General features: G+C 43.1%; 3 protein-coding genes across 3 annotated transcripts; all 3 read left to right on the forward strand.

Moving 5' to 3' along the window:
• The first annotated feature begins 3,803 nt into the window (after positions 1-3,803).
• Positions 3,804-15,516, forward strand: LOC117837448 (mediator of RNA polymerase II transcription subunit 12). Its single transcript, XM_034717076.2, has 12 exons — positions 3,804-4,517; positions 4,877-4,936; positions 5,174-5,279; positions 5,482-5,553; positions 6,394-6,447; positions 6,577-6,684; positions 7,095-7,244; positions 7,330-7,680; positions 7,776-10,078; positions 10,931-13,471; positions 14,070-14,388; positions 14,626-15,516. Exons 1-12 carry the CDS (start codon positions 4,408-4,410, stop codon positions 15,061-15,063), a joined length of 6,612 nt encoding a protein of 2,203 aa, XP_034572967.1. The 5' UTR covers positions 3,804-4,407; the 3' UTR covers positions 15,064-15,516.
• A 557-nt stretch (positions 15,517-16,073) lies between these two features.
• On the forward strand, positions 16,074-18,861 carry LOC117837449 (voltage-dependent chloride channel 1, chloroplastic). The gene is made up of 4 exons (XM_034717077.2): positions 16,074-16,806; positions 17,197-17,364; positions 17,465-17,671; positions 18,314-18,861. Exons 1-4 carry the CDS (start codon positions 16,171-16,173, stop codon positions 18,515-18,517), a joined length of 1,215 nt encoding a protein of 404 aa, XP_034572968.1. The 5' UTR covers positions 16,074-16,170; the 3' UTR covers positions 18,518-18,861.
• A 1,851-nt stretch (positions 18,862-20,712) lies between these two features.
• LOC117837828 (uncharacterized) lies at positions 20,713-24,791 on the forward strand. The gene is made up of 5 exons (XM_034717602.2): positions 20,713-21,134; positions 21,290-21,345; positions 21,988-22,110; positions 22,201-22,350; positions 22,849-24,791. The coding sequence occupies exons 1-5, from the start codon at positions 20,765-20,767 to the stop codon at positions 23,809-23,811; spliced, it is 1,662 nt and encodes a 553-aa protein (XP_034573493.1). The 5' UTR covers positions 20,713-20,764; the 3' UTR covers positions 23,812-24,791.
• The last annotated feature ends 15 nt before the right edge of the window (positions 24,792-24,806 follow it).

Here is a 24,806-nt window from a genome sequence, read left to right on the forward strand (position 1 = left end):
AGGAGACATGGACGTAGGAGAGAACTTGCCATCATTGTGCCTATATATAAATTAAAGTCTCTCAAAAGGAAGGCTCTTAATAAGGCTACCAATCAAGAGTGTGTAAAAGGAAGGAAACAACGGAGAAAATCTTGGAGTCGTGGGATGGCAGAGCATGGAAAAGGAAGGAGATCATGGAGAAAAATTAGGAATGGAATTAAATTAAAGGCTCTCAAAAGGAGGGCTTCCAATACGAAGGCTACCAATCAACCAAGAGCATGTAAAAGGAAGGAAACCACTGAGAAAATTATGGAGTCGCGTGACGGCAGAGCATGGAAAAGGAAGGAGACCATGGAGAAAAATTAAGAGCGAAATTAAATTAAAGGCTCCCAAAAGGCTACCAATCAATCAAGAGCATGTAAAAGGAAGGAAACCATGGAGAAAATTGTGGAGTTGCGGGACGGCAAAGTATGGAAAAGGAAGGAGACCATGAAAAAAAATAGGAATTGAATTAAATTAAAAGCTCTCAAAAGGAAGGCTACCGATCAATTAACAGCATGTAAAAGGAAGCAAACCACGAAGAAAATCATGGAGTCACGAAACGCCAGAGTATGGAAAAAGGAAGGAGACCTCAGCCAAAAAATCAGGAACGTGATTGGCGCGTGGGTGGGTACGCTTGAGCGGGTAAGGAGAAAAGAAAGGTGAGAAAAAATAGTGATTTTTAGCAAAATCATTTTCTATCATCCAGTTTTTTCGTCCTCCCATCCTTCGTCACACCTTTTTATCACCCTCCTAACCTGACAAGTGGGTCCTCTATGAGAGGTACGGGAGTGTAACTTTGGATGGGAATTATTTTCAATTTGCTCACTCTTTATAGTAGAGATATTGTTGGATCCTCGTTTGGAATCGAAATGGTAAGTGCCGCGTGCGTACTAGTCAAAGAAAAAGTTGGTACGGTGTCCCTTACATTTTATGGCACGTGGGGAATTATGTATTTTGCATTAAGGAAATCGATGTCATGGCTAAAGATTATTATTAGTACTTCTCTTCTCTAAAGATTATTATTAGTACTTCTCTTCTCTGATCAGAAATATATTTTTGCAAATCACACAGTACAAATGCAGATGTTCACTTGCACGTACGCACGAATACACGTACGCAACTCTACCCCTATGAGCACCTTCTAAAGACTGAGCTAGCAAATCCTCAAGATTGATGAAGTTACCACTGACGTGTTGTTATCAACGGGCATGTCACCTACCAGTTAGGAATATGAGTACATAAATTATCCTAAATTAAATTTCTTATATTGACTACAAATATCTAGAATTTTATCTGGATTGACGAACTAAGATGGGCATTAATAGATTTATTATGGAAAAAAAGTTTTTCTAATTATAACTCTTTGTGCCTAAGACAAAATGTTTTATACATATTATTGGACAAAATATTGTCTTGTTAACCGCATTGATGTTGCAATAGACTTATTTTTCAATTAGAGGTGCTTGCATGTGTTTCAGGGTTTATTGATCTAGTCGGTTGCTTCACATAATCACATATTTTAGATAGTGTGGTGTTGACGCTCGTTATTGACATACTTTTAGTGCCATTTAAGTGGCGTTTTCATATATATTCTTATACTAATCTGTCACTTGGCATCTGAAATAACCCCGTTTTCGCATATGCATTGTAATTTGGAGAACATTCTATTTTTGCAGGAAATTGGACCTAAAAGTATATTTTTGGATAAAGCCCCGAACGAGCAACGAACCTGTCAAAGACGAAGGCCATGATCGGCCTGGTGAAGCCCAAGCCGATTGGCCAGGGGTCTTCTAGCCTCCTCCGACGCTTATTTTTGGCAAGCACTCCTCCAAAATTACTTAAGGGCTAAGTTTGTGAAGGTATGATAAGGATCACTTCGGGCTCAAAGAGGAATCAAAGAGAATCAAGTAGAGATTTGGAAAGTTATCAAAGATCAATCTCATCCCGAAGCTATCAACGTGCCAAGCCCACATGCATACAAAAATAAGCTTCCGAAACATCAGAGGAGACTTGGCAATGAAGTTGGGCATGAGGGGATAAAAGGAAGGGCTAGGCCGATCGGCATGGGGCTTTCCTTGCTCCTCTCGCCTTCCAATTTCTACCACGCACTCTCCAGACTATAAATACTCCAATATTTCGTCGAGCACGGAGATCCATCCACCAGAAGTCGACGAATAGAGGGACACACACCAGAGGGAGCCGAGGGCCGCTGCAAGTCTTTGAGGTTGTTTAGGAGATGGTTTAGGCTAGACCCTAACCGCTATGGTCATCTTTGCGCGACAAAGCCATGGTGGAGTTCTGGAGCTGAACCTTGTGATAATCAAGGCTTATGTGCACACGATGGTGATATCAATCTAATCTTGTGCTTACTTTGATCTACTATGATGCATACTTATTTTTATATGTGTAGCTACCATATGCCTTTAGTAGGAATAGATGTTGTGGTGATTATTCTATATCTTGCGGATATATCTTAGTAGTGCGTAGGAAGTCGGTGTGATTACCCTTGCGTGGTGACATCACGTGGGAAGAAAAGGCCGAATGATTGCGTAAAGTTGAGTAGGATTAATGGCGAGTATTGTAGGAGTCGTTGAGGTAACGCTTTGGGAAACTGGAGGCGTCAACACGCACCTCGCAGTGACGACCGAAAGTAGGCCGCTTGCGAGCCGCCTTTATGAGAGATGATTCTTTATCAAGGTGTTACATAGATTGGTTACCACTTTGGCTGGAACTACAATTAAAAGATGATAGGATCTTGCTATCCTCAGTGGTGTTATATCATATATATATATGTGAATCTAACTTTATTCATGATATCAATCTTTACATCAAGGTTACCCTTCATATGCAATTTATGCTTCATGTTAGGATTAGACCCGTTAAATTAGATGAAAAACCAAAGTCAGTTCGCTGCCGATCCACGGATTGTTAAACCTTGGGTGGTTAGGATACTCTAAGGAAAAAGCTACGACGATCCGTGCGTTTGCGGTTCATAAATTGACGTGCTATCTGCCGTCAACATGTGACAGATTGATTGGACGTTGCTGTGTTAATTTTGCTGTGATGTGTTTAAGTACGACCACTTATGCTTTCAAGAAAATGTCAAACATTGACATTAGTGTTCCCAATGAGCATTATTAATTAGTGTTCTCAATGAGCATTATTAATCAGTTAGACGTACCTTGTGTTAATTGGCACTATTATGAAGTGCCTATCTAAATGGCGTACAATGTCGTTTAACTAAAATTAGAATATAGCTGGCAATATTTTGACAAGAGATCACCACTTTTCACCGTACTATATGCAGGAAAAAGCTTACATATGTCACCTAAAAAGAGTGTAAAGCATCTCAATTAAGCACCATATAATGTACTAGAAATAGCTAAAGTGGCAGCTTCAAATCAACTATCTATTTTTATCTAAATTAATATATACAATTCATCTTATATGGTAATGAAAAGGACATTCGTACAACGGTTCGTACTTTTTCGATTGTATAGACGTACGTATAACTGGATGTCGTGAAAATCTCCAGCAAGGATATCCAGCTGGTCCCTCTCGTGCTGCCCAAAAAGAGTTTATTCGGTGCGGTGATGATCAACAAACATCACGGCGTGGGGCACACAGCAGATAGAAAAAGAGTCAACCGGTTGGCTTCTCCTCTTCCGTTCCGTTCCGTTAAAAGAGACAGACGGAGAGACAAACGGAGCAGCGAGCCATCCATCCTGACCCTGTGACCCTGCTTGCCTGGTTGCCCCTTGTTTCTTCCTCCCAAGAGCTAGCTGAAGAGCCCCCCTCCCCTTCCCGTTCGTCCCCCGACCGACCCACCCAGCAGCAGCGCGGAGAGGAGAGCAAGACAAGGCAGCAGCAGCACACAGCATCCGACCATTCCATCGGAGAGGAGAGCCGCCAACGCAGCAAGCAGAGCTGCCGTCGCCGCCTCCGCTCCACCTCCCCCCGATCCACTCTCCTCCCTGGCGCCAGCCCCCAATCCGCTCCGCCCGCCCCCCCAAACCCTAGCTCCCCCACCGAGGCCATTTTCTCCTCCCGAGGTGACCTTCCCTTCTCCTCCCGCCACTTAAACCCTACTTGTCGATTTCGGATCGCGAATCTGGTCGGATCCCCCTCCAATCGCCTCCCCCTAGGGTTTCGCCGCCCCGCGATCTGTCGCTCCTTTCCCGCTGCTTTTTTTATTCGAATTCTATTCTTCTTCTTCCCCGCTGACCTCACCTCCTCAACCCTGCTGCGATCCACCTTGGTTGGATTCGAAACCACTCCACTTCACCCGCCGCCAGACCTCTTCGTCCTACTCTTTCTTACCCGGGGGAGGACACCCCTGATCTGTGCTCATGCTGGGGGCACCGCGCAGGTGACCTGCTGGGGGCCATGCAAAGGTACACGGGCGCCGCCGGCAATAGCGCTGGCTTTAGCGGCGGCAGGGACACTGCAAGGTTGGAACCCTCGCCCTTCTCCTCCAACTACCCCGTCAGCTCCAGGTATTTACATATTTGCCCGCAATGTATTCACATGTTTTTATTAAATATTTCAAATAGTAATTGCTAGCGTCAGTTATTTGCTTGGTGTAGTTGCTCAGTGACTAGGCCCTATGCTTTCAAATAAGGCAATAAAGGTAGCTCTTCATCGCGTTGCATTCTCCCGGCTCCCATGAACAAACTGCCCGCATGCCCTACTTAGACTTGTCGGCCTTACCAACACAACAAATGTTTAATCCTAATAGAAAGTAGTAGCGACCTCTCTTTCAGTATTCTATTACTGTTCATATCTTCCTTGTGCATTTTGTTCACACCATGGTTAATCCTGATTTCTTTTGCTTCCTAACACCCCTGTCTTTCAGGCGGCATCAGCAGCTAGTTCCGTACAAGCTAAAGTGTGACAAAGAGCCACTTAATAACAAGTATGTGTGACTTCTGGATCAAACACTGAGAGAGCTAACCTTTTTTTATTTGTGTGCTTAACTCTGGCTGGTTATGATTCTCTTCCTTTTTTGGTCCTTCCTTTCAGCTTTGACATGATTTTTTCTTATAAAATACATTTCCATATTGTTCGTTTATAGCTTAGGCTTGTTGGTTTGCCCAATAATATGGTTTCCTTTGATCTTATGTGGTACTCCCTACATTATAACTCTCTGTAGGCTTGGGCCACCTGACTTCTATCCACAAACGCCAAACTGTCCTGAAGAGACATTAACCAAAGAGTATGCGCAAGCAGGGTATAAGGAGACTGTTGAAGGAATTGAGGTGCGTATGGAAACACAAGTTGTGAACAACTCACTATGGACATCATGCTTTTTTTTTCACTACAATGCTTTAGGAGTTTAGCCACTAAGAAACTCTGATTCATTATTCTATGCATCTGAACTTTGCTTTCACTACCAGAGTTTGGACATATTCCAACAATCTTGTACATTAACTGAAATTGAATTTTTCCTGGGCATGATAGGAAGCCAGAGAGATTGTACTGAGCCAGATCCCGCACTTTTGCAAGCCAGATGTTGTCGTTAAATGCAAGGAGGTAAGGAAAGTCTGCCTATATTTGTTGAATTAGCTCATAAGACAACTTTTCCGAGTATGAATAAACCTATTTGTGTAATTTAATCTTGGATCAATTCATGATTGGTTGAATTTTCATCGTGCTATTTTATACTCTTCACAGATGATTGAGACAATAGTTTCTTGCTTCATATGTGAAAATGCTAGGTCTTATTACACTATGCATACCTTTTACTAAATTTAGTTGACCAGCCCTGTAACAAACTGTAGACTGCTTCTGTGGTTAGCAAACCTTTTTTAATGATGAAATGCTTGCTTATGCCAGCTGATCATAGTCAGTATAAACATGCATGTAGGAAAATTATACCTGTGGTACTCTGGAAAAAAACTCTTAGCTGAAAAGCTTAGTTTGGGCCATTGGGATTCTTGTTTCTAACACAAGCACAAGTGAGCATACTAAGGCTGTAGTGCTTGAAATGGATGATACTGCAGTGATTGCAAGGAAGCATTGTCTTAAGTTTTAATTTATTGACATTTTTTTAATTTTTTGGTTTAATTTTGTGAGTCGGGGCTGCCTTCAAATTTGATTTTGTTCCGTCTTTCATCTTTCTTCATTCACAAGCTGCACATCCTGCTTAATGTGTTGTTATGAAGCATAGAATCGTGCCTCCTAAGGGATTTGTTAAGTCCTTCATGCTGGAAGATAGTGGATATAACCTTCCTAGAATTAGGTCTAGTAATTGTTTTTCTCCCACAAACCTTTTTTGCTTCCCCTTTCCTTTTTTTGGGGTCTATTTGGTGTATGCTTTACGGAGCTAAGGCTACAAATTAACACTTTTTTGGTGTTTGTTGGTCCATGAAGGCACTAAAGAAGCGGTTAAGGGCTATCAACGAATCTCGTGCTCAAAAGAGAAAGGTATTTGTGACATCAGTGTATTTGTTTGGTGTATTTATTTTAGTGTTGGTGCCTGTAAAATGTTGATCCTTCTTATCTCCTGACATCGTATCAAACTCTAAAAAAATGATGCTCTTCCTTTTTCAATAGGCTGGCCAAGTTTACGGAGTTCCTCTTTCTGGATCTCTATTAATCAAGTCCGGAGTTTACCCGGAGCAAAGGCCATGTAATGAGGACACACGCAGAAAATGGGCTGAGGTCAAGCAAACTAACCTGTCATTCGTTGTAATAATGTTCTGTTTAATGGGACCTCGATAAATATTTCATGTATTCCTATCTGAATTTCCAAATTCTCAAGCTTGCCTTGGATTCGATAGTTAGCTGTTCTTCCTTTCGAATATTGGATAGTGGTAGACATGTGTTCTTAGTGTTGATTTTTGACATTTTAAATTTTGAACTGTTTTACTTGGCATAAAGGGCAGCTTAGCCCTTTCCACCTCCCCTACCAAATCTCAATAAGAGTTGCAGAATGGGTTCGAAGTCATGCAGCTTGGAAGATTAATTAATTGTGCTGAACGCTACTTTTACTTTTGTTACACTGGTGCTGCAGCTGTGATCTCAGCTCACCTTAAGTAGTCTCCTTTCTTACATGCATCATTGCTTTGCAGGCTCTTGCCCAGCCAAACAAGCGTTTGCGTTCACTATCTGAGCACGTTCCTCATGGTTACCGTAGGAAATCACTTTTTGAAGTTCTCACTCGATATAATGTCCCGTTGTTAAGAGCAACATGGTTTGTGAAAGTCACATACCTCAATCAGGTTTGCAAGCTCTTGTAACCTATCTCATCCTTTACTACCAAATGGCAGCATCATTATGACGGCATGTATTTGTATTTGATTATAGCTACAGGCCCGACCGACACCAAACAGTATCTCAGCAGGTGCTTCTGATAATCAGCGATCTAATCAGTGGACAAAGGATGTTGTTGAATATTTACAACAGATTTTGGATGAATTTTGCTCGAAAGAGGGCACTGTTGTACCTCCATCCTTTAGAGAGCAGTCATCACCAGGACTTAATGCTGGAACCAATCAAATAAAAGTGAAAACTGAAGCATCCCCAGCTGGTGGAGATGGTGAAGAACCCTTGGTGCACTTCAAATGGCGATACATGGTTCGTCTCATCCAATGGCATCTCACAGAAGAATTGCTTGTTCCGTCGGTACTTATCGAATGGTTATCTAACCAACTTCAGGTACTTCTGTTCGACAGATCAAACGACACGATATTTCATGTTTCAGTTTCTGTTCACCTGTTGAAATTATTGATCTATTTATCTACTTTGTTCAGGAGAGAGATTCAATTGATGTTTTAGAGCTTCTTTTGCCTATTGTACTTGGTCTGGTTGACACAATTACCCTCTCACAAACATATGTGCGCATGTTCGTGGAGCTACTAGTTAGACGTCTCAGTGACACTTCAGTCGTTGACAGTCCAAAAAGGCCATCAGTTTCTTCTGTTATAGCAGAGTTATTGCGATACATGGTACTAGCAGTGCCAGATACATTTGTTTCTTTGGATTGCTTTCCTCTTCCATCATTTGTGGTTCCTGATGTATATGGTAGAGGTGCTTTGTTGAAGATAACTGGTGGTGGTGGAATTGCTAGTTCTAAGAGGTGCGATGCTTATCGGTACTTGTCCTGTGGGTATGCTGTTTGTTCAATTCAGAAACGCGCGTCTGATCTTGCAACTGTTGCCAACCCTAATCTTCAAGTGCGTGGTGCAGCCAAAGTGGTACAGGCTTTGGACAAAGCTCTTGTGACAGGAAATTTGTCAGTGGCATACTCTTCACTCTTTAATGATTTATCTGATGCGTTAATGGAAGAGAGATGGATTAAAGAAGTCAGCCCCTGTTTGCAGTCTTCTCTGATGTGGATTGGGACTGTTGAGCTATCCCTAATCTGTTCTATATTTTTCCTTTGTGAATGGGCAACATGTGATTACCGTGATTGCCGTGCATCTCCCTGTCAGAATGTAAAATTTACAGGAAGAAGGGATTTGTCTCAGGTACATGTGGCAGTGTCTATCTTGAAGAATAAAATGGATGAGATGAATAACTTGTCTCGTTCTAAGAGTAGCAATCGCATTACCATGAATAATATTGTTAAAGGTTCTTCGTTGAATGATGCTTGTTTACCAGTAGCTGCTGGGGATGATTCTTCTGGACTGAGAAATAATACAAATAATTTGGATGAGAAGAAGGATACGAGCGGAATCTTTGAGAGCCCTGGTCCACTGCATGATATTATCGTGTGTTGGTTGGATCAGCATGAGGTTAGCAGTGCTGCAGGTTTTACACGGGTGGATGTTCTCATTGTAGAACTTATCCGCAATGGTATATTTTATCCTCAGGCTTATGTCAGGCAGCTAATTATTAGTGGAATTACTGACAAGAATGACATAATGTTGGATGTTGAAAGAAAAAGGAGGCATCACAGAACTTTAAAGCAGCTTCCGGGATCTTCTTTATTTGATATTCTTGAGGAAACTAGAACTGCTGAAGAGCAGCAATTATATGAGATAATGTCAACATACTCTAGTGAGCGTCGCCTTGTTCTTTCAGAACTTTCATGCGGTCCCTCATTTTATGCAAGTAGCAGAGGTGAGTATGCTTCAAGTTCCTGCATTCGGAAGCAGAATGATCTTCCAGTTGCATCAGGAGGTGATAAGCATGGAAGGGTGCCAGAACAAGTTGAAGATGTAAAAGCCCTAGTGTCAAGCCTGTTGAGTTTTACATATCCTCACCCAGTGGAGACAGAACCATGCCAAATCAAAACAAGCTTTCAAGAATCAGCAACTTCGACCCTCTCGCAAGTTGAAACTGGAGAAGCAAAAAGTGGATGCGAGGATTGCATGAGGTCCAAGGGGCAGAAATTGGATGATGGTGCCACTCCATTCCAAGGCTTTCCATTGATTCAATCAGATGAGGAAGATATTTGGTGGGTTAGGAAGGGGACAAAGTTACATGAATCTTTCAATGTTGAACCTGCACAGAAGTCGGTTAAGCAAACTTCTAGGGGTAGGGCAAAAGTGGTTCGTAAAACACAAAGTCTTGCACAGCTTGCAGCTGCTAGAATCGAAGGTAGCCAGGGGGCATCTACTAGTCATGTTTGTGAAAGCAAGCTGAGCTGTCCCCACCATAAACCTAATATGGATGGTGACAATGTCAAAGATTTTGATCACATGAGGACGACAAATCTGACTGAAGTTGGGAAGTCACTAAAAAGACTTAGATTGCTTGAAAGAAGATCTGTTTCTTTGTGGTTGTTGAAATCAATAAGACAACTTGTTGAAGGAAGCGAAATGACAGCTAGTAAAGCTACAAATTCTATAAGCACCCTTTCCTTACAGCCTGATGATAAATCTGCATCCAAATGGAGGCTAGGTGATGAGGAATTGCTGTCAGTTCTCTATGTACTGGACACATGCTGTGATTTAGTCTCTGGTGCAAGGTTCCTTGTATGGTTGCTGGCAAAAATTCGTGGGGGTTTGGGTTCCTCAGGCCAACCTGGGAGGAGTTCTATGCATATGAGGAACAGAGAACACCAAGTTTGTCAGGTCAGCGAGGCACTTGTGTTCTCATCTCTGCTTAGGTATGTTCGTCCTGATGTTCTATTATTTTCTAAAAGATTTCATGCAATGATTTGTTTAGACAAGTGCGAAACATGTCATGGACAAGGGAACAAGAAAAGGACATGATGTTTTGGTTAATAAATGACTTCTGATAGGCATTTTGGACCATCGTTTTTCATAGTAATACCTTTAGTAGAAAGTACTAAAAATACTATGTTCTGGTAGTATTATAGTAAATCTAACAGTACTATTTTTTAACAGTTCTACACATAAGCCGTGGAAGTTAACTATAAATATAACAGTACTATTTTTGAACAGTTGTATTCATAAGCCGTGAAAGTTAAGGATGTTTGATCACTCCTGAAACTTTACATATCTCCCTAAGCGCAGGGAGTTATACTTACTACCAATAGGGGATATCATGTCTCTTTGTTGTCATGTTTCAGTGTAAAATGTGGTGCAGATTATAATATGAGCAGTCTAAAAGAAACGGAAAACATATCTGATATCCATCACACTTTTAAATTTACCTTGCTATTTTGTTTGGGCTCAGATAAAGCAGTCCAGGTGTGGGGAAATATGCACACAGTAGGACCAACTTTGTGCATCACCTAGTAGATTTTTATGATGTGGTCATGTGAAAGGGTGGAAAGAGGGACATTCCTGACATGTTGAATCATAGATAGATGTGGTTAAGCCATATGTTACGTGATTAATATGCAATAAAATGATAATTGTCAGCGAGGGATTTCAGTTAGCTGCTAGACAAGGCTCTTTGTCCATCAATGCTATGGTTGCATTCCTATCTTCTAACATGTTGAACTTTTATGCTGTTATATAATTTTGATATCTTTATTATGCTATGCTTGCAGGTACGAGAACATACTTCTTGCCACTGATATCTTGCCTGATGTTCTAAGTGCTTCAGTGAACAGAAATTCTGTGTCAGCAACTGCCAGGCATCCTGGTTCAGCAGCTTTTGCTTATGTCCGATATTTTTTGAAGAAATACAGAGATGTGGCTAGTGTGGCCAGGTGGGAGAAAAACTTTAGGACCACATGTGACCAGCGACTGTTAGCTGAGCTTGATAATGGGCGATCAATTGATGGTGATTTTGTTTCTTCTTCGGGGGTTTCAGCAGGTGAGGAGATTGATGAGCAGGTCCGCCAAAAGTTGAATGGAAGGAGTTCAAGACTTATGCAGAATATGAAAGAGATAGTACAGAGGCAAGCTGATGAGGTCCAACGCAGTTTAAAGGAAAAGAAAGTTCTTCCAGCACCCAAGAGTCCACCCTCTTTCGAGAAAGAAGATAGTTATCAGATTTCTCATGACATTGTTTTCGGCTTAGTAGAATGTATCCGGCAAAATGGGGGTGCAAATCCAGATGGAGATCTTTCAATAGTTGCTTCTGCTGTTTCTGCAGTTGTTGTGAATGCAGGGCATGTGATAGCGAAACATTTGGATTTTGCAGGGGGTAACTATCAAGGTGTTAATTCTGTGAGCAATTCGCTAAATTTTGTTCGACACACTTTGCGTATCCACATAAATTCTCTTTGCTTACTGAAAGACACTCTTGGGGATCGCTTCAGTCGTGTATTTGAAATTGCTTTGGCAGCTGAAGCTTCTGCAGCTGTTACAGCAGCTTTTGCTCCCGCAAAGATGCAGCGCAATCAGTTTCAACCTTCTCCTGAGACCCATGATGCATATGGAAATCATACAAGTGACCTCAGCAACTCGGGGAAAGGATTTGTTGGGAGGACTGCAAAAGTAGCTGCTGCTGTTTCTGCTCTTGTTGTGGGGGCTGTTGTTCATGGAGCTGTTAGCCTAGAGCGGATGGTTGCTGCTCTAAAAATAAAAGATGGTTTGGACATTCTGCAGCTGCTAAGAGGTTTGAAAACGAGTACAAACGGTGTATCCCGTGCTGCTGGAACTTTCAGGATGGAGAATTCCACAGAAGTTTCGGCACACTGGTTTAGGATTCTATTGGGGAACTGCAGAACTGTCTACGATGGGCTTATTGCAGACATTCTTGGTGAATCGTACATTCTTGCACTCTCAAGGTTGCAGCAGACTCTTCCTTTAAGTGTGATCTTTCCTCCAGCCTACTCAATTTTTGCCATGGTTCTTTGGAGGCGATATATTTTTAATCGTGAAGATCCACAGCTTTATCAGTCTCTGTCAAACGCAATAAATGATATCACCAGACATCAGCCTTTTCGAGAGATCTGCTTCCGTAACACACATCAGCTGTATAATCTTCTGGCGTCTGATGTTGGTGATTCAGAGTTTGCAGCAATGCTCGAAAGTCATAGCCCTGACAGGAATTCAAAAATATTGCCGTTTGTACCTCTCCGTGCCCGGCTTTTTCTGGATGCCCTCGTTGATTGCAACACACCAATGACTACTCAGGGGGATGGTGCTTCAGAACCTTGTGATCCCAAAGATAATGAGTTAAAGCTCTCAGAGAGGCTTATGCAACTACTTGATACTCTTCAGCCTGCAAAGTTCCATTGGCAATGGGTTGAGATGAGGCTTCTTTTAGATGAACAGGCTCTTATGGAAAAAGTTGCAGCAGGCAAGACAGCACTTGAATCACTTCGGTCATTGTCCCCTAATGCTGAGGGTTTTGCCCTTTCTGATAGTGAGAAGGGATTTACTGAAGTCATTCTGTCAAGGCTACTTGCTAGACCTGATGCTGCTCCTCTCTACTCAGAAGTTGTCCACCTTCTTGGAAAGCTTCAGGAGTCACTTGTCATGGATGTAAAATGGATCTTACAAGGGCAAGATGCTATTCTTGGGCGCAGGTCAACTAGACAGCAGCTTGTTCATATTGCCCAACGAAAAGGGCTTTCAACAAAGGCACAAGTTTGGAAACCATGGGGTTGGTCCAGCTTGCTTAGTGATGTCATTGCTAGTAAAACTGCAAAAAGGAAGTTGGAGGTCACATCAATTGAGGAAGGTGAAGTTGTGGATGACACTGTTGATGCTAAAAGGCCTGTCAAGATTCCATCCCATAGTGTTGATAGAAGTTTTGAAGGGATTAGATCTATAAATAAATATTTAACTGAGAAAGCCCTTGCTGAATTAGTATTGCCATGCATTGACAGAAGTTCTGCCGATATCCGTGGTATACTTTCGGGTGATTTGATCAAACAGATGGGGACTATTAGTGATCATATCAAAGCAGTAACACGAAATGGTGCTAAACAAGCTGGTTCAGTTCCTTCAGGAAATGAAATGCCATCAAGCAAATCCAGTGGTCGTAAAGGAATTCGTGGTGGAAGTCCAAATATTGGCAGAAGAGCTCCAGTTGGTAATGATCCAAGTCCTCCTTCAGCATCTGCTCTGCGGGCTGCGTTGTGGTTACGACTCCAATTCATTATTAGGTTGCTTCCAGTAATCTTGGCAGACAGGTGAGTTTACATGTTCTCTTTATAGTTGACCTTGGCATTTGATCCTACATGTTATTTTGATAGTCATACATACTGGTTGTCATAGATATATTTTAGACACTCCGGCTTTGCGTGGCATTGTTGAACGTTTTTTCATAGATCACATTTGTATTTTGTAAGCATGTAGTTAGCAGTATGCAAGAAGCCAGAGATATCCCTAGCATATATGATGAAAAAATCAGCACTTTTTTATACTAGAGAAGGGTTCATCTGAATATTACAGCACATAATCATGTCTATATAGGCTTCACTCTGTTGTTTACACAGGTTATCAGTGACTGTTCTATCCGTTATGTTGTGTACTACACAATTTATCAGTGACCGTTTGATGGGCTGTTATCCAATCAGCTTGGCATGGAGTACTGCAGTTACTAGATTAGCAATGTGTTAAGTAGTCTTTTTTTCCTTCTCATTAGCCATTTTCCTTTTTGGGCAATGGATTGGTTGCTTCCTTCAATATTTTAGTGTATTGCTGTTCCTAAGGTGAATATTGAGGTACCTTTTGATAGCAAATGATCACTCTCTTATTCTTACATCTACTTACTATGGAAAATTCTAGGAGCATGAGGCATACACTTGCTTCTGCAATTCTGGGCCTGCTTGCGACACGCATGATTTATGAAGATGCTGATTTGCCCCTTCCTCCTACCAATGCAATTGCTTTAAGGCGGGAAGTGGATTCCTTGCTGGAGCCTCCCCTGGATGTCCTGCTTGATCGCCCTGGTGAAAGTCTCTTTGAGAGGCTTTTATGTGTTCTCCATGCACTGCTTGGCAGCTGCAAACCAAGTTGGCTGAAGTCAAGGCCAGCCTCTAAGTCGACCATTAGGACTCAAAGAGATTTCTCCGCATTTGATAATGAAGCAGCTGAGGGCTTGCAGGTTAGTTCGTTTGCTTGAATTCAGAAATGGCTATAGAGGTTTTTCTTTTAGGCAGTTGCATCTGTCTGCTCAAACTTCTCTTTTCCTTTATCATTTGCTACAAGTAATTGGCCTGCACTTAATCTTTTCCCCAATATGCTAAAACTGGATGATTTGTACTTATTTTATTTTGCTGTATGTTATATAGCCATTGGTGAGATTTGCAGGCCTATTTCTAACTTCGAATCTCTCTTGCAGTCTGCATTGGATCACATGGAGTTGCCTGAAACTATCAGGCGGAGGATCCAAGCAGCCATGCCTATTCTGCCACCATGTCGGCACCCTTCTATACAATGCCAGCCTCCTCAGTTGTCGTTGGCTGCATTAACACCACTCCAGAGCTGTATATTGGGTGCAGGTCCTCAGCAGAAAAGCAGTTCTGTGAGTTGGGTGCCTACTAATGTCTCGAGCAGAAGCAAGGCGGTATTGCCTTCTCATGATCCGGAGATGGAGGTAGATCCATGGACTTTGCTCGAAGATGGCACAAGCTGTCCCTCCACGTCATCCGGAAGCAATGGTCCGAGTGGCGTGACGGGTGACCTTGCTAATCTGAAAGCGTGCAGCTGGCTCAAGGGTGCTGTGAGGGTGAGGAGGACAGAACTGACCTACATCGGGTCTTTAGATGATGACAGCTGACACCTGTACTATTGTCATGGTGTCTCACATTTCTGCTGTGTGCAAGTCAAACATCAGAGAGAAGAAATTGTTGGAGGGAGGGAGTTTTGTAGCACAGAGGGGAATCCGTGGTCTTACAGGTTGGCCTCGGTGTAGAATACCACATCCTCACCCTGGTTTTTCTGTCTAGGGCCTGCGGCGGAGCGACTCGACTGTGTACATAATGGAGACCACATTGATCCATTACTGGAAGCATGGCCCTGAGAAGACATCCATTTGGGGGGCCTTTGTGTAGCTTATCAGAATTAGGTAGTTATATGCAGTAGATCTTAGGCAAAATGTCATGTTTGTTTTTCTTGTTTGAGATGTAATGTAGTGAATGGGCTCAAACAGTATATTCTTTTGATCTCAATCATTGCTAATTCTTTGGCTGTTGAGGTTGGACCTTGGAATGTAAGACAAAGTTGGTTGCTAGCCGTCTGTTTCCTGTGTAAAAGATTGCCACCAAACTAGTTAGGTTAGAGGAGAAACAGAGAGGAAGGGCGACGGGCGTTACATAAGAATTTTGTTCCAACAAATAGTCACACTTGTGTATTAAAAACAAATGATCAAATACACTCAATGTGGTGGCTACTATACTATGGCTCTTAATTTTGTTTCCAACATGCATACATTTTCTTATATATGGATATGAGAAGGGAGGAACATGTTTACAGCTGAATAGTCATTCCATGCTTCCAATCCTATCCCTTCCATGCAATGTACAAAATAGCCTGGTTATGAGATTTAGTCTGGTTATGGGATTTAGTGTAGATCTGTGCTCAACCGCAATAGCTTCGCTGTAGTCTCAGTATAGCATTGTTATAGCCCGCTAATTAGTATAAAGCTGTTATAGCGGCAGCTAGCGTCAACCGCTGTAGCGCTCGCGTTGGATGAAACAAAATCGGGGGCATACGCTAGAAGCAAACAAGATCAAATTTTGTGGCAGAGCATTTTGTGCACGTTCCCTTGCTGAAAATATTTGCCCCAGCTGTCTGTCATGGCAGCATCCGGCACGACCCGATCCGTTCCTCCGCCACAGACTCCAACTCCGCCGATGGCCTGAAGCCCGTGGCCAGCACAGACTCCATGGCGGCGCCGGCGCCGGCTCCGGCGCCCAAGCACCCCGCCACGCCCCGCGGCCACCACCACCACCCGGCGCGCCACCTCCACGTGGCCCGCTGCTTCCCCGACCCACCACCACCCGCCTCCAAACCGGCGACCAACCCTCTGCTGTCCCTGCTCTCAGCGGTGCCTGACTGGGCCGACGCCGCCCAGGAGCGCCGCCTCCGCGACCGCCGCCCGCTCTACGACCACGCCACCTGGCGCGAGCACCGCAGCTCCCGCCGCCACCTGCGCCACTTCCTCACCTCGCTCTCCTCCCGCGTCATCCTCTCCCTCGCGCCCCCCGTCTCCGCGTTCACCGCCTTCGCCGCCGCCATCGCCACCTACAACACGCTCCTCCCGGACCACGCGCTCACCGCGTCCTCGCTCCCCTACCAGCTCACCGCGCCCGCGCTCGCGCTTCTCCTAGTGTTCCGCACCGAGGCATCCTACGCGCGCTTCGACGAGGGCCGGAAGGCCTGGATGCGCGTGCTCGCCGGCGCCGCGGACCTCGCGGGGATGGTAATGCATCCTTCACCTCCTCCTGCTGCAGCCGCCGACGACGAGCCGCTCAGGCGCGCGCTCCTCAACTACATCCTCGCCTTCCCCGTCGCGCTCAAGGTAGGCTACTGCGCTTCCCACAGAGTAGCCTGCTGCATCCCATGGAAATAAATAAAGTTTATTCTCTGTCATATCGAATATTTAGATAATAATTATTATTAAACATAGACTAATTACAAAACCAATTGTACGGATGGAGGCTAATTCGCAAGACGAATCTATTAAGCCTAATTAATCCATGATTTGCCAGTGTGATGCTGCAGTAAATATGTGCTAATCATGAATTAATTACGCTTAATAGATTCATCTTGCGAATTAGCCTCCATCCGTGCTATTGGTTTTATAATTAGCTCATGTTTAATCCTCCTAATTAGTATCTAAATATTTGTCAATGCTTAATTAATAACTTGGTTCCTCCTGCAATGAGTGTCGTTGTAACTAATGTTTCAGTGTCACATACTTTGCGACTCCGACGTGAAAACGGACCTTGAGGGCTTGCTCGCCGAAGATGACCTCAATGTTGTTCTGGCATCCAAACACCGACCCCGTTGCATCATTGAGTTCATCTCACAAAGTCTTCAGATGCTAGATCTCGACCAACAGAAGCGGGGCATTATGGTAACTATTTCTACTCTACTGTTATCTCGAAAATCAGCGCAACTGGATCAGTCATCAGTCTATTTGGTAGCCTAATGCTATTTATTTTCTTGCTTTGTAGGAGTCTAAACTGTCTTGTTTTCTTGAAGGAATCGGCGTGTGCGAACAGCTCATTGGGATTCCTATTCCTGTGTCATACACCAGACTCACTTCCAGATTCCTTGTTCTCTGGCACCTTACGCTCCCAGTGATACTCTGGGCTGAATGCAAATGGATTGTTGTCCCAGCTACCTTTATCAGTGCTGCGTCACTCTTCTGCATTGAGGAAGTAAGTTTCTACGCTTTCATTTCTTCTTCTTTTTTACAACAGAATTTCTACTTTCAGTTCACACATATTGCAAAAATCAGAGTTGCAGCCATGCATTGTTCCTTAATTTTAATGTCACTGGATCTCTCGAAACAGTGGACACGATACACTCCAACTAGTACTTGAGGATAAGCTTGTCAATGATATTTGGGTGTGTAAAGAACAGCTGCAGTAGTAATTTGGGTTGTCTTGGCAATCCGTATATATGTTAGGAGGCAGTGGATCGATGTTTCTGTCAAGTGTAAGATCAATCTTCAGAGATCCAATACGTACTCGGGTGCTCGGTGGGTCTGTTGTGCCCATTTTTTTCGTGAGTCCCTAAGCACCTTTCGATTTAAGAAGAAAGCAGTTTATAGACACAATCTCAATGAAGCCAAACAGAGCTTGACCAGCACGAGAGCACAATGGACCAAAGAAAAATAAACATTGAAGAAACACACAGACAACCACCATGGTGCAAAATAACAAAGAGGAAGCGCACTTGAACCCACGCACCTAGACACAGCCCTGTCGTGCCCATTGTTGGATACTTGGTTACATGCTTATGTGTCCCTGTATCTCGCCCTGTCTCTTGGCTGCCACTAACGCTCCTACATTCTCCAGGTTGGTGTTCTTATTGAGGAGCCGTTCCCCATGCTAGCTCTTGATGCTCTATGCAAGCAGCTCCATGACGGCATCAAGGATGTGATAGCGGTGCAGAGCTCGGTTCACACACGGCTAGTTGGCAAGGCCAAGGGCCGTGGGGGCAGCCGGCGCACAGACAATGGGTGGCCTAGCTCCAAAAGAGAAGAAGCCAAGATTGATTGAGCACGCAGATCAGCTGTGAATTACTACTGAATTGGGTGACAACACTGCAAGCAATCGAGGCAATCCTATGATACCAATGCCCCAGTTTCTTCCTGGTACCGTATGTCTACATCACTACCTCCTGTATATGTACAATAATCCACTCATGAGTGTATGGTTTTCTTGGGGGAAAATCTGGGACTGGTCTTGAGATGAGATGAGCTGGGCTGAATTAGAATGAAGTGAGGAACTGCTGCAGTGTAGTGTGGTTCTGTGAGTAGAGCAGATTATTCTGTCTGTATATCCTACCTGTGTACATAGATAGTATGATATGTTTATATTAACCTGATATATGTGATTACCAATCTCTTACTTGAAACAACGTACTATGTATCATATCATACTAGTAGTGTTGTGCATTTCAAATGTGACTACGTACATCATACATACACCCCTATTTCCCTAAATATTTGTTGTCGCCGTTGAATTCCATGCCGGAAGTTTGACTCCATTTGTATCTCCAAATAAATTTATTAAAAAAGTTTGACTCCATTTGTATCTCCAAATAAATTTATTAAAAAACTAGATTCAAATAATCTATCCGATGATATTAGTTATGAACCATAAATATTAATATTTATATATATATATAGTTAAAAAAATGACATATATTTAGGGATGGAGGGAGTAAGTATCGAGGTTTTGAGAGTGGAGGAGCGTTGGAACTGAGCTGACAGTTTGGGCAACTAAGGGGACGTTTGGTTCCAGCGGTTTATTTTTAGCACATGTCACATCAAATGTTTAAATACTAATTAGGAGTATTAAATGTAGACTATTTACAAAACCCATTACGCAAATGGAGGCTAAACGGTGAGACAAATCTATTAAGCCTAATTAGTCCATGATTTGACAATGTGCGGCTACAATAAACATTTGCTAATGATGGATTAATTAGGTTTAATAGATTCGCCTTGCCATTTAGCCTCCATCTATACAATTAGTTTTATAATTAACTCATATTTAATCCTCCTACTTAGCCTCCGAATATTTAATGTGACACGACTAAATTTTACCTCGAGGAACCAAACCATCCCTAATATAATCTAGTGCTAGTGCTAGTGCTCGGCGTTGTCGCGATTATTCATGCATCTTGTGTCCGTATCCTATGCATAGTACTTAGGAGGTTCTAGTTTAATATCGTTGCAGGTCTTCTTAACGAGCTAGTGGACATCTCAAGCAATTGCTTTGCTTTGCTTTGTGTGCCCCGTGAGGTTTGCTGTGCATTTTCGATCCCTCACTCTGGCTTTTGCTTTGCTCCCTCCCGAGTCTTGATATTTTTTTAGTTCTAGTCATATCAGATGTTTGAAGAATACTGATTAAAAAGACTAAATAGTTCGGATCATAGAGACGGGGAAAGACAGAAACTCAAGCTGGTAGCTTATGGTGCCCACTGCACAGACAGCCATAACGGGCCATGGATTCAAGCCACTTACTTACCAACACGGCAACACCCATACCAACAAAGCAGCAAATGTCGGCTTCAAATTAAGTGACAAACAATTCTTATATAGCTAATCTCTACCATGAATAATGCTAAGTGCTTCCTCCGGTCAGAAATACAAGTCCATCAGGATTCATCTTAAGTTTTTTTTTTACTTTAACTATAAATATCTAATAAAATTTTACATAGGTTGCTAATGCAAAGTTGGCATTACTAGTTCAGTTTTATTTAAAATAATAATAGCTCAAGAGAATATTGCTAGTCAAATATGCCGACATCCTAATAAATTTATATTGCCACCTAACAACACGTCACATGTGCCATTCTAGAATCTTTGCAGTATATATATATATTTTTCATTTATTTTTATATTTTTATAAGCTGTGCCTGTATTACCAATATTCATTTAACGGTTCGCTACCATGATACAAATTGTGCTCGTTTTTTGCAATATAAAATAAATAAAATATACTCCCTCCGTCTCTAAATATTTCTTGCCGTTGGTTTCCGTGCTGGAAGTTTGACTGCATTTGTATCTCTAAATAAATTATTAAAAAATTAGATTCAAATATCTATCAATGATATTAATTACGAACCATAAATATTAATATTATATATATATTTAGTTAAAGTTGTTTCTTGGAAAGCGAAAACGAGTTCGCGTGAAGTCAAATCATGACTTGTATTTTTGAAACGAAAAGAGTATATAGAATAGTGGGACGGAGGGAATCCTAAGGAAGCAAAGGGAAAAAAAATAGAAAATAAAAATGAAGAGGGAAAGAGAAGAGGAGGAGGTGGGCGGCGCCGCCATGTCGCCGTCGTCGCTCGGTCTTCCCTCTACCGTCGCCGGCGGTTCCTCCGCCGCTAGGGTTTTACTTTTACGCCGAGCAATGGAGTCGCCCTCCGGTTTCCCCAGCCTCCGGGCGCCTTCCCCCATTGTGCGGGCCATGCGCACCCGCCTCGACCCGCCGCCGCCACCGCTCGCCGCCGCTCCTACCCCTCCTCCTCCTCCTCCGCCGCCGCCACAGATAATACCGGAGAAACGGCGGCGGGGGCGCCCGCGTAACTGCGACCGCCTCCTCCCGCCGCCGGGCTTCCTCCTCACTCCGGCACCGCCGCCGACTCCGGCTGCGCACGGTGAAGCTACCTGTGACGGGTCTTTTCCACTTTATGTTCCAAAAAAAAAGTCTTTTCCACTTGGCTGCCTTTATTTGTTCTCCGCCCAGTAATTTGCTGAATTTCATTTCAAAAAAAAAGTAATTTGCTGAATTTTGGTGTGTCGTTGTGGACAGGGCACGGCCAATTGGGTGGGCTCCAGCCGCACGTGCTCAAAATAGATGTGGGAGAGGTATGCTATGCTTGCTTCACCTGGCTCTTCTTTGCTAGTTTGGTCTCTTCTCTTCTTTTGCAGTCATCTTGTTAGCTGCTCCTTCCGTTCCAAATTGTAGGTTGTTTTGGTTTTTCTAAGTGCATAGATGTTTGTATGCACCTAAATATAACGTATGTCTAGATGCATACAAACACGTGTGAACCTAAAAAAGGTAAAACGACCTACGATTTGGAACGGAGGGAGTACCTGCGAATTAACATTTATGGGATTGCTGAATGGAAAGGCTATGGAATCGGGCCTTGTGGAATGCTGAGTGGATTGGTCTGCCTCAGCTTCCTGAGCTTGTTGCATTGGTATCACCTTTCCTGTAAAGAGCATAGGAATTTTGAGCACATCCATTGCACTTCACTATGCAGGTCATATCTGCAGCAATTGGTATCTTAGGTAATGGGACATGGCTAATGGATCTTGATATCCTGTGGACTTGATCAATCCAACTCTGTTCTGCCCTTACTGATCCTGTTGCCTTTTATATGTATGATGCACGCATCGAATTTTGCATGGGTCTGTAGATGGGGTTGATCACTGAGTAGTTGCTATAATTTTTTTTGTCCATCAAAAAGATTTATGGAATTTGATTATCTGAAAATGGTTGCACAGGATATCATATCAAAGATTGTGGGGGCCTCAAAAATAATCGGGAAGGCTGTCTGTGTTCTCTCAGTGCTTGGGGTTGTTCAGGAAGCAAATCTACTACACTCTTCTGTCATTTTAAATCATAAGGTTTAAACCTTTACTCCCTTAAAATAGATTACATGACCAAAGTTTAACCTTTCCCATGCCACATTATTCATTTTTTCATATTCTCTTCAGGGTCCTTTAGAAATCATCCGCATGTTCGGATCCATTTGTACATCTGATAGCCCTGGATTTGGGTGCTTATCTGTGACCCTTGCTTGTGCTGATTGTTCTGTGGTCGGTGGCGTTGTAGCTGGGCCTCTCGTGGCTGCAACACCTATACAGGTACATTCAGATGTTCAGACTTTTAAGTTACTCAATACTTTGATACAGCAACCCATAGAAATTATTGCAGACAGCTATTTTATGCTCAATATTCTTCTGTGTTTTATCATGGGAAGAATCATGTGGATCTCTGTGATTGTTTATTTCTAGTTTCTTAGTTGTTCCATTTTTCTATGTATGTTGTATGTTCCATGCCTCCATAAAACATATAGGTGATAAACTATCATCATAGCTAAGTTAATATTTGGAGTTGAAAAATCTGAGAATGCGGAACTGGAGAAGGAGCATCTTATCTGACTTGGCTCTGGTTATCCCTAGAGCTAATGATTCTTTTATTTGCAGTCTTAGTATCTGTCTAGAGTACCTTTGAACCCCTCCTTTTTATATTATTTCTTTTTTTTCCTAATACATATGATGAAGATGACGATCCTATTGTTTGAGGTTACCATTGACGACCAAAGGCCCATGAAAAAAGCTAACTTATCATACACCTTGCAGGCAATTGTTGGAAGCTTTTACAATGATGCTTTCCGGGCAAACAAGACACCTGGCATCAATGCAGGTTACCCCAATTCTCAGTTTGCCACTGGCTATTGGGTCACACATTACCCCAATTCTCAGGTTGGCACTGGCTTCGGGGTCATGCGTTACCCCAATTCTCATGCTGCAACTGGCAGTGGCTGCACGCCTTCTTACCCCAGTTCTCAGGTCGCCGTTGGCACTGGTAGCATGCGTTGCCTGAATTCTGAGGTTGCCACTGGCAGTTGGAGCAAACATGACCCCAATTCTCATGTTCCCATTGGTGATGGGAGCACTTATCACCCCAATTCTCAAGTTACTGCTGGCGATGGAAGTGCACATGCACATCACCCCAGTTCTCATATTACTGTCGGCACTTGGAGCACACATCAACCCAGTTCTAATGTCATTGTTGGTGACGGAAACAGAAGTAACGCTACTTCTCAGGCTACTGTTGGTCATTGGAGAAGACATCAACCCAATTCTCATGCTACCATTGGCGACAGAAGCTTAAGTAACTCCAATTCTCAGGATACTGTTGGCAATGGGAGCACACATAAGCCCAATTCTCATGTCACTGTTGGTGACGGAAGCCCAGTTAATGCCAATTTTCAGGCTAGTGTTGGCCATGGGAGTGCACATATGTCTCTGGCTGCCGTTGGCGATGGGAGCACAAATAACACAGATTCCGAGGTTGGAGTAGGAGGTGGGAGCATAAGTAAGGGCAATTCTCAGGGTACCCTGAACACAAATTGCCCCAATTCTACGGTTTCTGTTGGCGATGGAAGGTCCCATTACCCTAATTCTAAGGTTACTGTTGACGATGGGAGCACTCCATCCGCCGAAGACTCCAATCCAAAATATGCATCCTGCACTGTAGTGGAACAGGGTGAAATAAGGCGAGACGGATGTGAAGCCCTTGGAGGTGGTGGCTTAACTTAGCAACAGTTTAGGAGATTTAACTCAACCGGCAATATGTTTTTCCTCCGAAGGGAATCGAGAAGTACATGTGTTAGACAGCAAAGCTGTTGCGAATCACCAGATTATCTCTGGGACTTGTAGGAAGTTTTTTAGTTGAGAAGCAGTTGGGTTCTTTGTAGGAAGACTGTAATGTTAGGCCTCCCAATTGAGAATGGTGCCATGGTGGTGCGGTTGGTTATAGCTGTTACAGCAATTGCTAATAGCGTTAGACTTGTGGTGAGCTGTGTCGGTATGTTGAGCATTGCCAAATGGTATGCTGGGCTGAATTGAGTGATATGATCTGCAAGGGGGCAGGTGTTGGTGAGATGTTGCAGGTTATTAGACGAGATTGTGCAAGGCATAATCTTGGCCCCGTTTGTTTCCGCTTGTATGCGGCTTATCGGTGGAAATAAGTGAGAATCCTGCCAAACACTTTGCTTATTTCCACCAATTCTCGCTCATGTGGTAAGCCACTTCAGAGATTTGAACTACAAGAAGCGAGAAAATATTCGCTTAGATTATAATCAAGCGTGGCTAGGAGAAGCGTATCACGGTCCTTCTCTGGTGCAGTAAAGCAGTAACAAGGCTCCGTTGCAACAGAAATCTTTTTGAGTTGTGTGCAAACATACTAGGACAATGGAATTTGCTAGCTGGACTTTTGTGATCTGACAGTTGAAGATGACTTGCTGCTGATGCTGGCGTCCACCAATCCAAACACAAGCTCTCCAATCCAGAATTCAGAAACACGTTGCAGCGGTGAGACAAGAAATAAAATTGTAAATAATTTAGGGGATATGCCGTTATGGATTAGGGAAATAGGGATTACATTGGTTTGAGTTGTGGAACATCAGATACATATGCGGCCGGTCTGTTTTATGTTGGGCTGTTTACAGTCTGACGTGCTGTTTCCTTTCTTCCTGTACCTTTATGCATGTATATATCAGCTATATCTTTCTGCCGTCTCGATGAACCAAGAT

Source organism: Setaria viridis, chromosome 9 (genome assembly GCF_005286985.2).
Source record: "Setaria viridis chromosome 9, Setaria_viridis_v4.0, whole genome shotgun sequence".
NCBI classification, from domain to species: Eukaryota; Viridiplantae; Streptophyta; class Magnoliopsida; order Poales; family Poaceae; genus Setaria; species Setaria viridis.

Excerpts from the sequence above, each read along its gene's own strand:
- LOC117837448 (XM_034717076.2), top strand. The coding sequence starts at position 4,408 with ATGCAAAGGTACACGGGCGCCGCCGGCAATAGCGCTGGCTTTAGCGGC. Across the intron at positions 4,518-4,876 it reads AACTACCCCGTCAGCTCCAG|GCGGCATCAGCAGCTAGTTC; the intron begins GTATTTACATAT and ends CCTGTCTTTCAG. Across the intron at positions 10,079-10,930 it reads GTGTTCTCATCTCTGCTTAG|GTACGAGAACATACTTCTTG; the intron begins GTATGTTCGTCC and ends CTATGCTTGCAG.
- LOC117837449 (XM_034717077.2), top strand. The coding sequence starts at position 16,171 with ATGGCGGCGCCGGCGCCGGCTCCGGCGCCCAAGCACCCCGCCACGCCC. Across the intron at positions 17,365-17,464 it reads AACAGAAGCGGGGCATTATG|GAGTCTAAACTGTCTTGTTT; the intron begins GTAACTATTTCT and ends CTTGCTTTGTAG. Across the intron at positions 17,672-18,313 it reads CACTCTTCTGCATTGAGGAA|GTTGGTGTTCTTATTGAGGA; the intron begins GTAAGTTTCTAC and ends TACATTCTCCAG.
- LOC117837828 (XM_034717602.2), top strand. The coding sequence starts at position 20,765 with ATGAAGAGGGAAAGAGAAGAGGAGGAGGTGGGCGGCGCCGCCATGTCG. Across the intron at positions 21,135-21,289 it reads GCCGACTCCGGCTGCGCACG|GGCACGGCCAATTGGGTGGG; the intron begins GTGAAGCTACCT and ends CGTTGTGGACAG. Across the intron at positions 22,111-22,200 it reads CTGTCATTTTAAATCATAAG|GGTCCTTTAGAAATCATCCG; the intron begins GTTTAAACCTTT and ends TATTCTCTTCAG.